This window comes from Centropristis striata, chromosome 7 (assembly GCF_030273125.1).
Source record: "Centropristis striata isolate RG_2023a ecotype Rhode Island chromosome 7, C.striata_1.0, whole genome shotgun sequence".
Lineage (NCBI taxonomy): Eukaryota > Metazoa > Chordata > Actinopteri > Perciformes > Serranidae > Centropristis > Centropristis striata.
In genome coordinates, this window is record NC_081523.1 from 35266355 (window position 1) to 35279385 (window position 13031).

General features: G+C 39.5%; 1 protein-coding gene and 2 long non-coding RNA genes across 3 annotated transcripts; 2 read left to right on the plus strand and 1 right to left on the minus strand.

Moving 5' to 3' along the window:
- The first annotated feature begins 114 nt into the window (after positions 1–114).
- Positions 115–5915, plus strand: LOC131974936 (trichohyalin-like). The gene is made up of 8 exons (XM_059337445.1): positions 115–254; positions 343–460; positions 1998–2314; positions 4253–4506; positions 4666–4781; positions 5394–5467; positions 5562–5642; positions 5805–5915. The coding sequence occupies exons 1-8, from the start codon at positions 246–248 to the stop codon at positions 5913–5915; spliced, it is 1080 nt and encodes a 359-aa protein (XP_059193428.1). The 5' UTR covers positions 115–245.
- A 7-nt stretch (positions 5916–5922) lies between these two features.
- Positions 5923–8074, plus strand: LOC131975388 (uncharacterized). Its single transcript, XR_009394721.1, has 4 exons — positions 5923–6265; positions 6386–6460; positions 7041–7103; positions 7497–8074. It is a non-coding gene; the product is annotated as an uncharacterized LOC131975388 (long non-coding RNA).
- A 1425-nt stretch (positions 8075–9499) lies between these two features.
- LOC131975387 (uncharacterized) lies at positions 9500–11782 on the minus strand. Its single transcript, XR_009394720.1, has 3 exons — positions 11694–11782; positions 11538–11613; positions 9500–10010 (listed from the first exon to the last, which is right to left on the minus strand). It is a non-coding gene; the product is annotated as an uncharacterized LOC131975387 (long non-coding RNA).
- Positions 11783–13031: the final 1249 nt, after the last annotated feature.

The window sequence follows — 13031 nt, forward strand, 5'->3', positions numbered from 1 at the left end:
TTGACTTCTTTTATGTCCAAAAACACAGAGACAGATTCCTACGTTACAGTAGCTCTCTGCTCTCAGTCTGAGGAGAATCTCAGCACAGAGAAGAAGCAGTAGTGTTTAACTGTGGCAGGTAAAGCCTGAGGTTGTGTGTGCAGGTGGAGCAGCAGGAGGAGCTGCTGCTGCAGAGGAGAGAGGAGGAGCAGACGGCTGAGAGCAGAGTGGAGGAGGCCAGAGAGGAGGGGCAGCGGCTGCACGCCATGATCCAGGTATCCTCTAAATACTGCAGGAGCTTAGTCTGCTTCAACTCCTCTGTTCACTGTGAATAACTGTGTGTGTGTGTGTGTGTGTGTGTAGGAGCTGTGTGAGCAGCAGGAGGCGCTGCAGCGTCAGAAGAACACCACAGTTTCTGCTCTGAGAGAAGAAGAGCTGAAAGTGATCACAGTGCAGTCTGAACTCAACACACACCGAGCAGGTGACACACTCACTCACACACACACACACACACACACACACACACACACACACACACACATACACACAAATACACAGCCTTCATGTTTTTATTTTATTTTATATTACAGACAAACCTTCTGTAGTCTTTTTTCTCCAGAATGTGTTATTAATGATATATTATAATGTTTATATGTTTATATAATAATGTTGCCACGGGGCAATCGCACCTAGCACTGGTCCCATACAGCAATAGCTGTAGGGACCAGTGCTCGGGGCTAATTGGTATTTAATTGGAGATTTTTAAACGTCTACTTCTCCGGCATAATTTCACCTAGAGACTCCATTTAAACTTAAAGCAGTAGACCCAAGTCTTGTGTATCGGTGTATTAATCCACGTTTTGATAGGTCGTATAGTTTTTTATCAATCCCTGTTATATGACCATGATAATTTTAGGAGAAATTCTGAGATTATAATGGGTGTGTATTGCATGGAATGTTCGTGTCACAGTGTGTGACATCATCACCAGAGTGTAGAGGGAGAGAAAAAATTGCTAAAAAATAAATTTGAAAACTACACTCCAGGCCGCAAATTCCACTATTTTCTACAAAAATAATTTATACATAGAAACGTAGGAAAATGTGTCTTCTCACTCGCAATCCTCTGGTAAAGCTGTCAGAGTTATAGTTTGGGCGTAGGACGCACAGATGTGCCACCAACACGCACCAACAGCCTAATTGGCTCCCATATTAAAAATGCAGGAAGATTTCTGAAAAAGGGAGATGTAACGTTTTGTTTTTAGATCGCTCTAACAAAGCTATTTTTTCATTTTTCTTAAAAAAAACAACATATGTAGACGTTCAGGAAGAACTCAGGACGCTCAAAGTGAAGTCGGATCAATGATAGGTATTATGGTTTTGCCAAAAATGCTTTCTGTTCGAGGTCAGAAATTCCAGCCTGTCCACCTCTGGCTGCTGTCACTGTTCAGGAACTATGGCAGTTAATTCTGTTGATTGCTCTGTTCTGATAACCTTTGATCTTTGCTCTGATTGCATTTGATCTTTGCTGTGATTACAGTTACAGATACACGCACACACACATGCGCGTAAGCGCGCACACTCCTCTAGATACACATGCTTCAAACACGCATGCACGCACACACACACACACACACACACACACACACACACGTAACTTTATGTGATTTTAATTACACACACACACAGGTAACTTTATGCAATCTTCGTTCCACACAAACACACACACACTCCTCGAGATACACATGTTCCCCACACACACACACACACACACACACACACACACACACACACACACACACACACACATTTTGAGGTTAAAGGGCATAGTTTGCTGTATAAATAAATACTTTAAAAGGAATGTTTGTTGTAGGTGTGCCCCTTGCCCCAGAGGAAATATATCTAGTTATTTATTATTATAATATGAGAAATCAACATTCATAATCACAGGTCAAAGTAAAAACACATGTCTTCTTTAATTAATAGTTATTAAGAATCCTTAAAGCTGTGATTGTGTCTAGAGCTGAAGCAGGTCCTGGAGGAGCTGCTGTCAGAGCAGCAGGAGCTGGAGGACCTGAAGAACACACACACACACAGACTCCAGAGAGTCCACAGGAAGCAGGAGCAGCTGGACAGGACCAGGGATGAGAGGGACAGACTGAGGGACGAGCTGGAGGGGACGCACGAGGAGGTGGAGAGGACAAAAGACGAGCTGGACAGATTACAGGACAGAGTGGACAGGACGAGAGAGGAGCTGAGGGAGCTGCAGCAGGAGGTGGAGACTCACAGGACGGACACAGAGACTGTTGAGACGAGACGACAGCAGGCAGAGCTGCAGGTCAGAAGACACATTTACAGTCATGGAAAAAATGATTAGACCACTTTGTTTTCTTTAATTTTCTTGTTTATTTTAATGCCTGGTATAACTAAAGGTTGTGTAGGATTCATTTTTAAATTATTTTATTTGCTTTTAAAGCTTTGAATGGTCTTGCTCCACCTGACCTCTCTGAGCTGCTACACCCCTACACTCCCAACCGCCAATCTCAGGTCAGCTGACCGGCTGCTCCTGGTAGGCTTACGATAATGACTAAATCGACTTATCGTTACATATGTAAAAATGGACATGATAGTTTTTTTCTGGACTCAATATATTGACTTTTGGTGCTTTTTTGTGTTTAAAGTAAAGCTGCAAATGTTTGACAGGCAGCACAAACTGCAGAAAATTTCCCAAGCAGCCATTCCAGCTGTTTATATTTTATTTTAATAATAAAATAATATAATACATAATGACTATCTCAGTGTAATGTTTTGTTAAAAGCCTGAAAATACTTTTTTTTAAATTAGCCTGAAAGTCTATTTTACTTGTTTTGGTTGTAGTTTATTTATTTATGTTTTATTTATCTAGGATATTTTAATATTTCTTTTCCTCATTTCAATTCCAATGTTTAATATTCTCCAGATTAAAAAATTCATTGCTGTGAAAAAGGATGTACTTATTATGCTCTAATATCGTTATAAAACTAAAACAACATTGATCCAACAATACTATTGTTTTCTGGGAAAATCTATCGTCTTTGGAATGAAACAGACAGGCCTCCTCTTCTCTTTGGCTTCTGACACCACGTAGAGTGTTGATTTTATGATTTTTATGCATATTTTATTTTGTGCGGGCTGTGCATTTTATTTATTTTATTCTATTTTTATTTTACTTAAAGACATTTTAGAATTTGACTATTTTTCCAAAATAATTTTTTTTGCTATTGTTTGCGATATTATGCTCTAATATGCATTTTAAAATTTGACCATTTTGACAAAAATGGACATGCTATAGTATGACTTTATTTTAGTTTTGGACATCCCATGATTTGGTGTTTTTTCGCTACTTTTGGCCTTATTGTATTTTATCGTTATAGTGTCTACTTATCTTTTTTATTGTGATTTTATATTGTTATCTACTTATTGTGTTTATCTTTTTGTGCAGCACTTGTGGAAACCTTGTGTTTGCTAAAATCCTGCTATATAAATAAAGTGGATTGGATTGGATGAAGGTACTTTTTTTGGGACAAATATAATAAGAACAAAAATAGCTGATAAGAGTTTAATTTAGGAGCTGATATCTCGACATTTAACATGGTTTTCTTGATAATGATTTTGGTTATTATCAATAAAACCATGGAAAATGTCTAGATATCAGCTCTTAAATGAACAATTATCAGCTATTTTTGTTCTTATGATTATTTTTGTCCAAACAAATGTACCTTTAGTTGAACAAGGTATAAAAATGAACAAGAAATTAGAGAAAAAGGGTGGTCTAATAATTTTCTCCATGACCGTATTATCAGAAACTGTCCAGCACACACAGTGTTAACTGTAGCCGCAGGTTAGTCACTGTTTTATTCTGTCACACACTCCTTAAACTGTAAAGCAACGTTACCTTCTTTCACCAAAGTCAGTCAGATACAGAGCAGCAGATAAATAAACAGAAGTCTCATTTTCAGTATTCATAACACAACAGAGAGAGAGAAAACAAGAAACAGAGGTTATATATATATATATATATATATATATATATATATATATATAGAGAGAGAGAGAGAGAGAGAGAGAGAGAGAGCACCAAAAGACAGAAGTTAACATCAACTAACTAACTTCACCAGGCTTTAAAATCTGCAAGAAACAGAAAAAAAAAGAAAAATCAGTTTATTCATCCAGTCACACAAATCCAGATTTTTTGCTCATTCTGTAGTGATTTAAACTCTGATGATATGTGCTGCAGGAGGAGCTGAGCAGGAGCAGGGAGGAGAGGAGCAGCCTGCAGGAGGAGCTAAGCAGGAGCAGGGAGGAGAGGAGCAGCCTGCAGGAGGAGCTGAGCAGGAGCAGGGAGGAGAGGAGCAGCCTGCAGGAGGAGCTAAGCAGGAGCAGGGAGGAGAGGAGCAGCCTGCAGGAGGAGCTGAGCAGGAGCAGGGAGGAGAGGGGCCTCCTGCAGGAGCAGTGTAAACACCTGGAGAACAGACGGAGGCACGCTGACAGGTAGACGTCACAAGATATCAGATTCTACAGAAAGAGGCTGTGACATCATGACTGACAGCTGTGTGTGACTGTGTGTGTGTGTTTGACTCTGTGTGTGTGTGTGTGTGTGTGTGTGACTGTGTGTGTGTTTATGTGTGTGTGTGTGTGTGTGTGTGTCAGGAGTCTGTCAGCGTTGGAGGCTGAACTTACTACACAGAGAGAAGAGCTCAGTCACGCCCAAAGTGTCAGACAGGAAGTGATCAGAGACACAGCAGCGGCTCAGCAGCAGCTAAAGGGTATGACATCATCACTTACAGATTCACAGACAATAACAAAACATTGTGACTTCTATATGATACTATGACTTTTTTGTCATTTTTTGGACAACATATTATTGGATGACTTTTTTTTGAGAGGGTCAGTTTTGGACATCCCATAATATGGAGTTTTTTTCCCTATCTTTGTCCATATTATGCTCCAATATGTATCAACAGACAATAATTGAACAATTTAATGTATTTTTTAAGCCATTTTAAAATTTGACCATTTTTGACAAAAATTGTTAAAAAAGAATCGACATATTATAGTATGACTTTTTTTGAGGAGCTCATTCTTTGACATCCCATAATTTGGTGTTTTTTTTCGCTATTTTTGGACAAACTATACTACCACACGAATCATGAGACCATAATTGACCCATTTTAAACATTTTTAGACATTTTAAATTTTGACCATTTTTGACAAAAATCAATTTTCAAAATGCCTTAAAATGCTAGAAATGACCCAATTACAGTTGATACATATTAGAGCATAACAGCCCTGCTATATTATCTTGTATGAAGTTAAATGTAAAACAAACACAAACAGCAGGATAAAACATTTATGACTGTCTGGTATTTGTGTTTCAGAGAAGTCAGAGCTGTTGTCTCTGCTCAGTGAACAGCTGGAGGACAGAAACAAACACCTGCACACTCTGGAACAGGTACACACACACACACACACACACACACACACACACACTGTTCTCTGTCTGAAGTGTGTGGAGTGCTTTTTCTGAGTGTTTTGTCGTCCTGCAGGAGCTGAACGTGTCCCGTCAGCTGCAGCAGCAGAGACAGGGACACCTGGAGGAGCTGGACAGACAGATCGAAGACAAACAGGTCCAACACACACTTCAAACACACAGACACACACTTCAACTTGTTGATTAAATCCTTTAATGCAACAACACTAACGTCACATGGCTGCAGGTGAAGCTATTTGTAGTGACAGTGAATGTGTGTGTAGTGACTCTGACGGTGTGACTCTGTGTCGGTCTGCAGGACGTTGAAGCTGCAGTGCGTCAGCTGGAGGACAGGGGGCGCCGTCTGAGCCAACAGCAGCTGCAGCTCAGTCAGTGTGACACTGATTCAGCTCCACATACTGATCTGTGATTCTTTCATTCAGACTTTAGTGCTTTAGATCAGGCATAAAAACAAGGTTATATAAATATAAACTATACTGTGTGATTCATTGTGATCGATCAGAGGAGGAGCTGATCCACAAGGAGGAGGAGCTACAGCAACAGGAGGAGGAGCTTAAACAGAAGGAGGAGGAGCTACAGCAACAGAAGGAGGAGCTTAAACAGAATGAGGAGGAGCTACAACAGAAAGAGGAGGAGCTGCAACATAAAAAGGAGGGGCTACAGCAGAAAGAGGAGGAGCTACAGCAGAAAGAGGAGGAGCTGCAACATAAAGAGGAGGAGCGTGGGGTGAAAGAGGAGGAACTGAACAGGACAGAGGAGGTGAAGCATCACAAAGGATGAATACATTATGAATAAATCTCGGTTTTCTTGTGTCCCAGGGCATGAATGATGTCATATAAACTGTATATTTAATGAGCTGTTGAACATTTGTCTGTGCAGCAGCAGGAGGACAGAAGGGAGGACGAGTCTTTCTATCTGTCTACAGCTGGTCTGAGATCAGCCTTCAGCTCTGAGGTCAGTCTGCAGGCCTGCTTACACTTTAATTCACTGTTTGTCTGTTCAGTCTGTTTGTGTGTAATACACAGCACTCACCAGCAGAGGTCAGACTGTAGCAGCTGATAAACATTGAGACTGACCCTGAAATGGCCAGAAATGACAGAAAATCACCATATTATGGGATGCTCAAAAACTGGAAAAGTCATACTAGCATTTTGATTTTTGTTAAAAATGGTAAAATTTGAAAATGCCTAAAAATGCATCAAATGGGTCAATTATGGTCTGTTGATGCATGTGGTAGTAGTTTGTCTAGAAATGATAGAAAAGGGATAGATTTATGGGATGTCCAAAATGACCCCGTCATATTATAGCATGTCGATTTTTGTGAAAAAAAAGTGGAATTTTAAAATATCTAAAAATGATTAAAATTGGTCAATTATAGTCTGTTGATATACATTAGAGCATCATATGGCCAAAAATAGTGAGACACAAACACCAAATTATCCAAATGGTGGGTTAGTGTTTGGATTGTTTGGGTTTAATCCTGATGATAAAGCTGTGTGTGTGTGTGTGTGTGTGTGTGTGTGTGTGTGTGTAGGAGGACAGGTGGACGGTGGAGCTGCAGAGAGAAAAACTGAGACAAGAAGAGGACGAACTGAAGGTAAAAACAATATTTTAATATCAACGGAACAGTAACATTCATTTTCTGCTCTTCAACTAAAAGTCACATTATTTTAGTGAAACAGTGAAATCCAGACAATCAGTCTGACTTTATATCAACAGCTGCTTTTAACTCTGGAGAATACTTTCAGACTGTTTCTCCACAGTTTGATTTAGTTTGAGATTTAAAGATGTAAATCCTGTCGTCTGTCAGATCAGATTCAGACTCCAAGTCCTCACAAACACAAACACATCACAGAGCTGCTTCCATAGAACTGGATGAGAATTTAACAGAACAAGCACAAGTGTTCGGTGCATTAACGAGTCAAACCTGACTGTTTGTTTGTTTGTTTGTTTGTTTGTTTGTTTGTTTGTTTGTTTGTTTGTTGTGGAGGCTCGTCTGCGCTGCAGTCTGTGGACGCAGCAGGACAATCTGACGGTGAGACGGCTGGAGACAGAGGACACTTTACTGGGACTGAGACACAGACTGGACCAGCTGGACTCCCTGCTCACACACACACACACACACACACACACACAGCTTTAATTAATCAGTACGGAGACACATGAGACATGTCTGTCCACTCTGAGGACAAACTGTCTCCTGCAGGTTCATTCAGCTTTAAGAGGAAAACTCGAGCACTTTTTCAGCACTTTCAAAGTTTCTAAACCAAACATTTCCAGACTCTTAAACATTTTATCATCACATCGACATTTGACTGAATATCTGCAGAAAATAAAGAGAAACATTCACATTTACAGGATTTATTGTTCTTTTCTCTGGGCAGAGGGAAAACATGTAACATTTGAGGTTTTATACTTAAGAAAAAGAAATGCTTTGAATGTTAATTGCAAATAAAAAGTTATTTTTGTGTCTTTATTTTGCATCAAACGAAACAGATTTCATATCAAAACTGTCAACAGTGAAATCAAAATGTTTTTTCTGCAGGTAAAAAACACTGTGATAAAAATGTTTTCATGCAAATAAAAAGTTTTGTTGCTGTTAAAATGTTGGGATTAAAAAGTTTGTGTTGCCTTCATGAAACCATGTAAAACAGAGCGTTTGTTTAAAGATGTTTAACTGTGAACAAATCAAACACACCTGCAGCATCAGGACAGGGGTCAATTATTTTTGTCAAAAATGGTCAAATTTCAAAATGCATCAAATGGGTCTGTTGATACATGTGGTAGTATAGTTTGTCCATAAAAAGTGAAAAAACACTTTTGGGATGTCCAAAAATGACCCCTTAAAAAAAGTCATCCTATATAGCATGTAGATTTTTGTCAAATTTCAAAATGCATCAAATCGGTCAATCATGGTCTGTTGATACATATTAGTAGCCTGGCTAACACCAGACTAATCTCAAATGAGATTTAGTCTGGTAACCAGCCGTTCATTTCTCCGTAGAGGAGGTGTGGTTTACGATCCTCCGGAGCCGTTTATTGGGCGCTTAGAATGTCTATCAAAGCGTCTGTAGGTAGCTCTTAGCCAATCGTATCAGTTATACCAGATGACGTAGTAGAGCAACAGAGATGGATGTTTGTTGTGTGTGTGTCTGTGAGAGAGTGTTGCTTGCTGCTTTGCTTCTCCAGTTCTCGGTTTCTGCAAGATTATTTTTTTCACGCATTATTCCCCCTCATGTCAGTCAGCCACACACATCCACTGATTTTATGGGCAATCGAGGAGCTGCTGCATGTCTTTCGGCGGCTCCGCTGTCCCCCGGCTCGTAGCGACATCACCGGCGTTACGGTAGCGCCGGTGATTAGCGCCGGTGATTAGCGCCGCTAGCGGCTAATAGCCCCGCTACCGTACGCCGGTAACTAAACTGTTTAAAACACCATCTACAGCGAAAGAGAGTTTCGAGTCTGCAGCAGCCATGTTGGATCCGTAAGAAAACTACAAGCTTCCAAGTGCCGAGTAGTACGCGTCATCGTCTTGCCGTCCCTCCCCGCTCTGTGATTGGATCCCTAAAACAGGGCTAAGAAACCTCTCTGGTTGCCAGACTGGATGGAGGTTCGAAATGAAATTCGAGCGCGCAAGGCAGTATGGGTATACCCAGGCTAACATATTAGCGCATAATATGGCCAAAAAAGTGAGAAAGCACCAAATTATGGGATGTCCAAAAAATACCGCCTTAAAAAAATGTCGTACTATAGCATGTCGATTTTGGTCAAAAATTGTCAAAAATTTAAAATGCCTAAAAATGCTTCATAAACATAATTGGTTCTAATAAGTGGAGAAACAGACACTTCAGATGATTCAATTCCAGTTCAACAGTTCGGCTGAACATTAATGTAACAATGTTATTCAACACTTCAACAAATATGAACCTGCTCATTTCCAACAATAAATGAATATTTACTGAGATGAAGCATTCGTTTTGTATGAAAGTAGAATTCTAAAAAATGTTTCTTTATTTCTTTCAGTTTGTAGATTATGAAGCAAAATATTCTAAACATGAGACTTTAACATGTGAATCTGGTTTCTGTAGGACTGGACCAGTTCAGTCCGGTCCCAGGAGGGTCTGGGTGGTGCCCCCCTCTTCCCCCGGTGGGGAGCAGATGCGGGACACGAACAGACAGTGGTAGTTGGTCATCAGCAGCAGCAGCATCAGCAGCACGCCACTCAGCGTCAGGACCAGCAGGAGGAGACGGCGAGACGGTGAGGAGGGGCGGGGGACACCACCACCAGGGAGGGGGAGGGGAGGGGGGGCACCACCACCAGGGAGGGGGAGAGGAGGGGGGACACCACCACCAGGGAGGGGGAGGGGAGGGGGGGCAAGGCAGCCTTTCAGCCAAACACACAAACGCTTCAGTCCAGATGGTCCCAGTTCAGATCTAAGCTGAGACACAGACATGGTCATGAAGGTCCTGGAGATCTGGTGTTCAGAAGAACCTCAGCTGGTCTCTGAAGATTCAAAACAGAAACATAACTGAAGTGAGTCAGCGGGTCCCAACCTGAGGGTGGAGACCCCAGTAGGGTCAGGAGGAACACCTGAAGGGTCTGTTGGAAATGTAAGGATACCTTTTTTATGAATAAATGATACCTTGCACAGGCCGTCAAATATGTAAATAAAATAATAAATAAAAGGGTGTTATGATTAATGCTATCCCTCCCATAAGGATATCAAATATGTAAGGATGAACCTGAGCAACAGGTGTGGATCTCATAGTTCAAAAGTGTGGTTGGATGGCTATCAGAACTGAATAATTATCATAAATAATTATTAATTATAATAAATAATATGACTTGATTTACTCTGTCATCATTGGTTGGGGCACCACTCTGTAAAACAGAAAAATATAGCCAATTCACCTAAATCAGTCTCATAAAGTTACTAAACTATCAATTTGGAACACTGATGAATAATAACATAATCATTTTAATCAAATTACCATATTCATATTTAGTGGTGGTTTAAGGAATTTGGAATTGTTTTATAGAAGAGGTTGACATATCATTCACAGTGTACAACATTAAATAAACAGCATGTATATTCCAAAAATATACTTATTCTAAATAAACAAGTAAAAGCAAATAAAAGCACACATCTATGGAGTATAGAGATCTACAAAGAGTCTAATCTAGTGTAGGCTGACGAGAGAGGAACAGTGTTGCTAGTTTAAGGCTTTTTTCATTTATTAAACCAACATGGACGATTGAAAATATTTATCTGACCAACAGTTCAAAACTCTAAAATAATAATTTAAAATAATAAATAATAAAATAATAAAAATAATTATTTATGTGTCATTTTATATTATATTTTATTAATTCATTTATTTTTTATAGTCTGGATTTTAATTCAGATTATTTAGGTGTCAAATAAAAAAAATGAAACCTTTTTATTGTGGCTTTTACTTGAGTTTTATTTCATTTTGTCTCTTTTTATTCATGCATTTTAATCTGTAAATTAGTATTTGTGTTATTTATAGCAACCAGTGATGATGATGAAGGTTTTTGCTGCTTCGCTTCATTATCAGCTCTAAAAATAACACGTGGTTACCACAGCAACGGGCTGTGAAGGGCTTCAGTGTTACCGTGACGATGAGACAAGAGAAGAAACAGGAAGTCCCTGAAAAAACTACAAACTGACTACAGACCGACTGAAACATGACACACAGTCAGTGACTCAGTCTACAGTTTAATAAACGTATTCATTTGCCATTAGAAGCATCCAAAATAATAGAAATAAGCATTTATAAAATGTGACATGATTTATATTTCGGTGTAATTTTGTTTCTTTAATTATTTTTATTGATTTCATTTTATATTTATTTAATTCTTCTGTAAATGGTATTCATTCATATTTGTTTTTGCATTTATTTGTGATTTTCAGGTTTCTTTCTGTGAATGATCAGAGTGTTCTGGAGGCTGAATAAATCTCTTTCTAAACATTAAAAGCAGTTTGAGTTTTATTTATTCAGGACTTACCACTCCTCTCCACTCTGCTCTGCTCGGTCTTCTTCTGTGGTGAAACGGCTGCAGCTTCACCTGCCAATCAGATCAGCTGATCCATTCAAAGGAAACACAATGATCAATAATCATGATTATGAGTGAATTCATCACAAAAATCAGACGGAGACTTACTGCAGCCTGGAGGTGAAGCTGATAGTTTAAAGTGGTCTAACAGGTGTGAGTGTGTGCGTGTGAGATGTTGGAGGGGCGGAGCTTCAGCCGCAGCGACCTTCAGACTGAGTCAACAACACACAGTAAACTGTAGGTACACGTACACACACACACACACACACACACGTACACACAAACACACTTCTGTAGCGTACATCACTCCTGTAGCGGTTACAGTTGGCTCTTAAAGTTCTGTTCTTACTTGGTTCCTGTTGTCTGAGGCTAGAACCATCAGGTTGAATCATTTATTGTAAGTCGCTTCGGACAAAAGCGTCAGCCAAATGACATGTAATGTAATAGTAAAAAGGAGGGAAAATTTCTGGAGGAAAGCAGAGGAGGAAACAATTTCTTCATTTTTCTTCACAAAACACATATGTAGACGTTCAGGAAGAACTCAGGATGCTCAAAGGAAAGTCGGTTCAATGATAGGAGCTACGGTTTGGACAAAAATGTTTTCTGTTTGAGGGGCACTTTCAGCCGTTTTTCTCTCTCTCAGATGTCACAGGAGCAGCTGCAGTTGATTGCTCTGCTCTGATTGGTGGCTGCCACCTGGCCCTGGTTGCTTGGCTACCAAAGCCTGGCAAGAGTCAAGCACACTCAAAATTTCTTTCTCTTTTTTAGTCTCCTCCACCATATTTAGTTATGGAAATAAATGTTGACTGGACAGCAACTCAAAGTGAATCCGTGTTCCTCGACAGAACAAACACAATCTTTCTGAGTTTTTTCTTGGACATTTGTGACTTTTTTCATCTTAAAATGTACAACTTTAAACTGTGTTTTTTCCCTCTCATATGAACTTTTTTCTTGTAAATTTGCCACTTTGATATAGGGGAATTCCGTCAATGTGAGTTTTCATCATTCAGTCAACAATAAAGAATAAAATGGTAAAAAAAAAAGTATTTTCTTGTGATTTGAAACATGACAGAAGTGACAGGAAACATAAAACTGAAGTAAATATTAGTTTATTACTGATTCCATCTGATGCTGTACAACGTTTAGTCCAGTTACACTAAACATCTAGTCATTATTTCTGATTATTAACAACCAAAAGCTGCAGCAGCTCGTCCTCACAGCGTTAATTAACTCTTTAATTAATAAACACAAACACAGTTCATGTCGCCTCCTGAAGGTAAAGGTCAAAGGTCACATTCGTGGAGGGGGGCGGGGCTTCTTCTTCTTCTTCTACAGTTTCAGTGTTTACAGAACATAAAAAATATCATATAAACTTCTACAGCTGTTTAATGTCACAGACTCGATACAAACAGCAGTGAGACGACATCATCATCATCATCATCTTCA

Coding starts and splice junctions, on each gene's coding strand:
- LOC131974936 (XM_059337445.1), top strand. Junction 4,782..5,393: donor GGCTCAGCAGCAGCTAAAGG/GTATGACATCAT, acceptor TTTGTGTTTCAG/AGAAGTCAGAGCTGTTGTCT. Junction 5,468..5,561: donor ACCTGCACACTCTGGAACAG/GTACACACACAC, acceptor GTCGTCCTGCAG/GAGCTGAACGTGTCCCGTCA.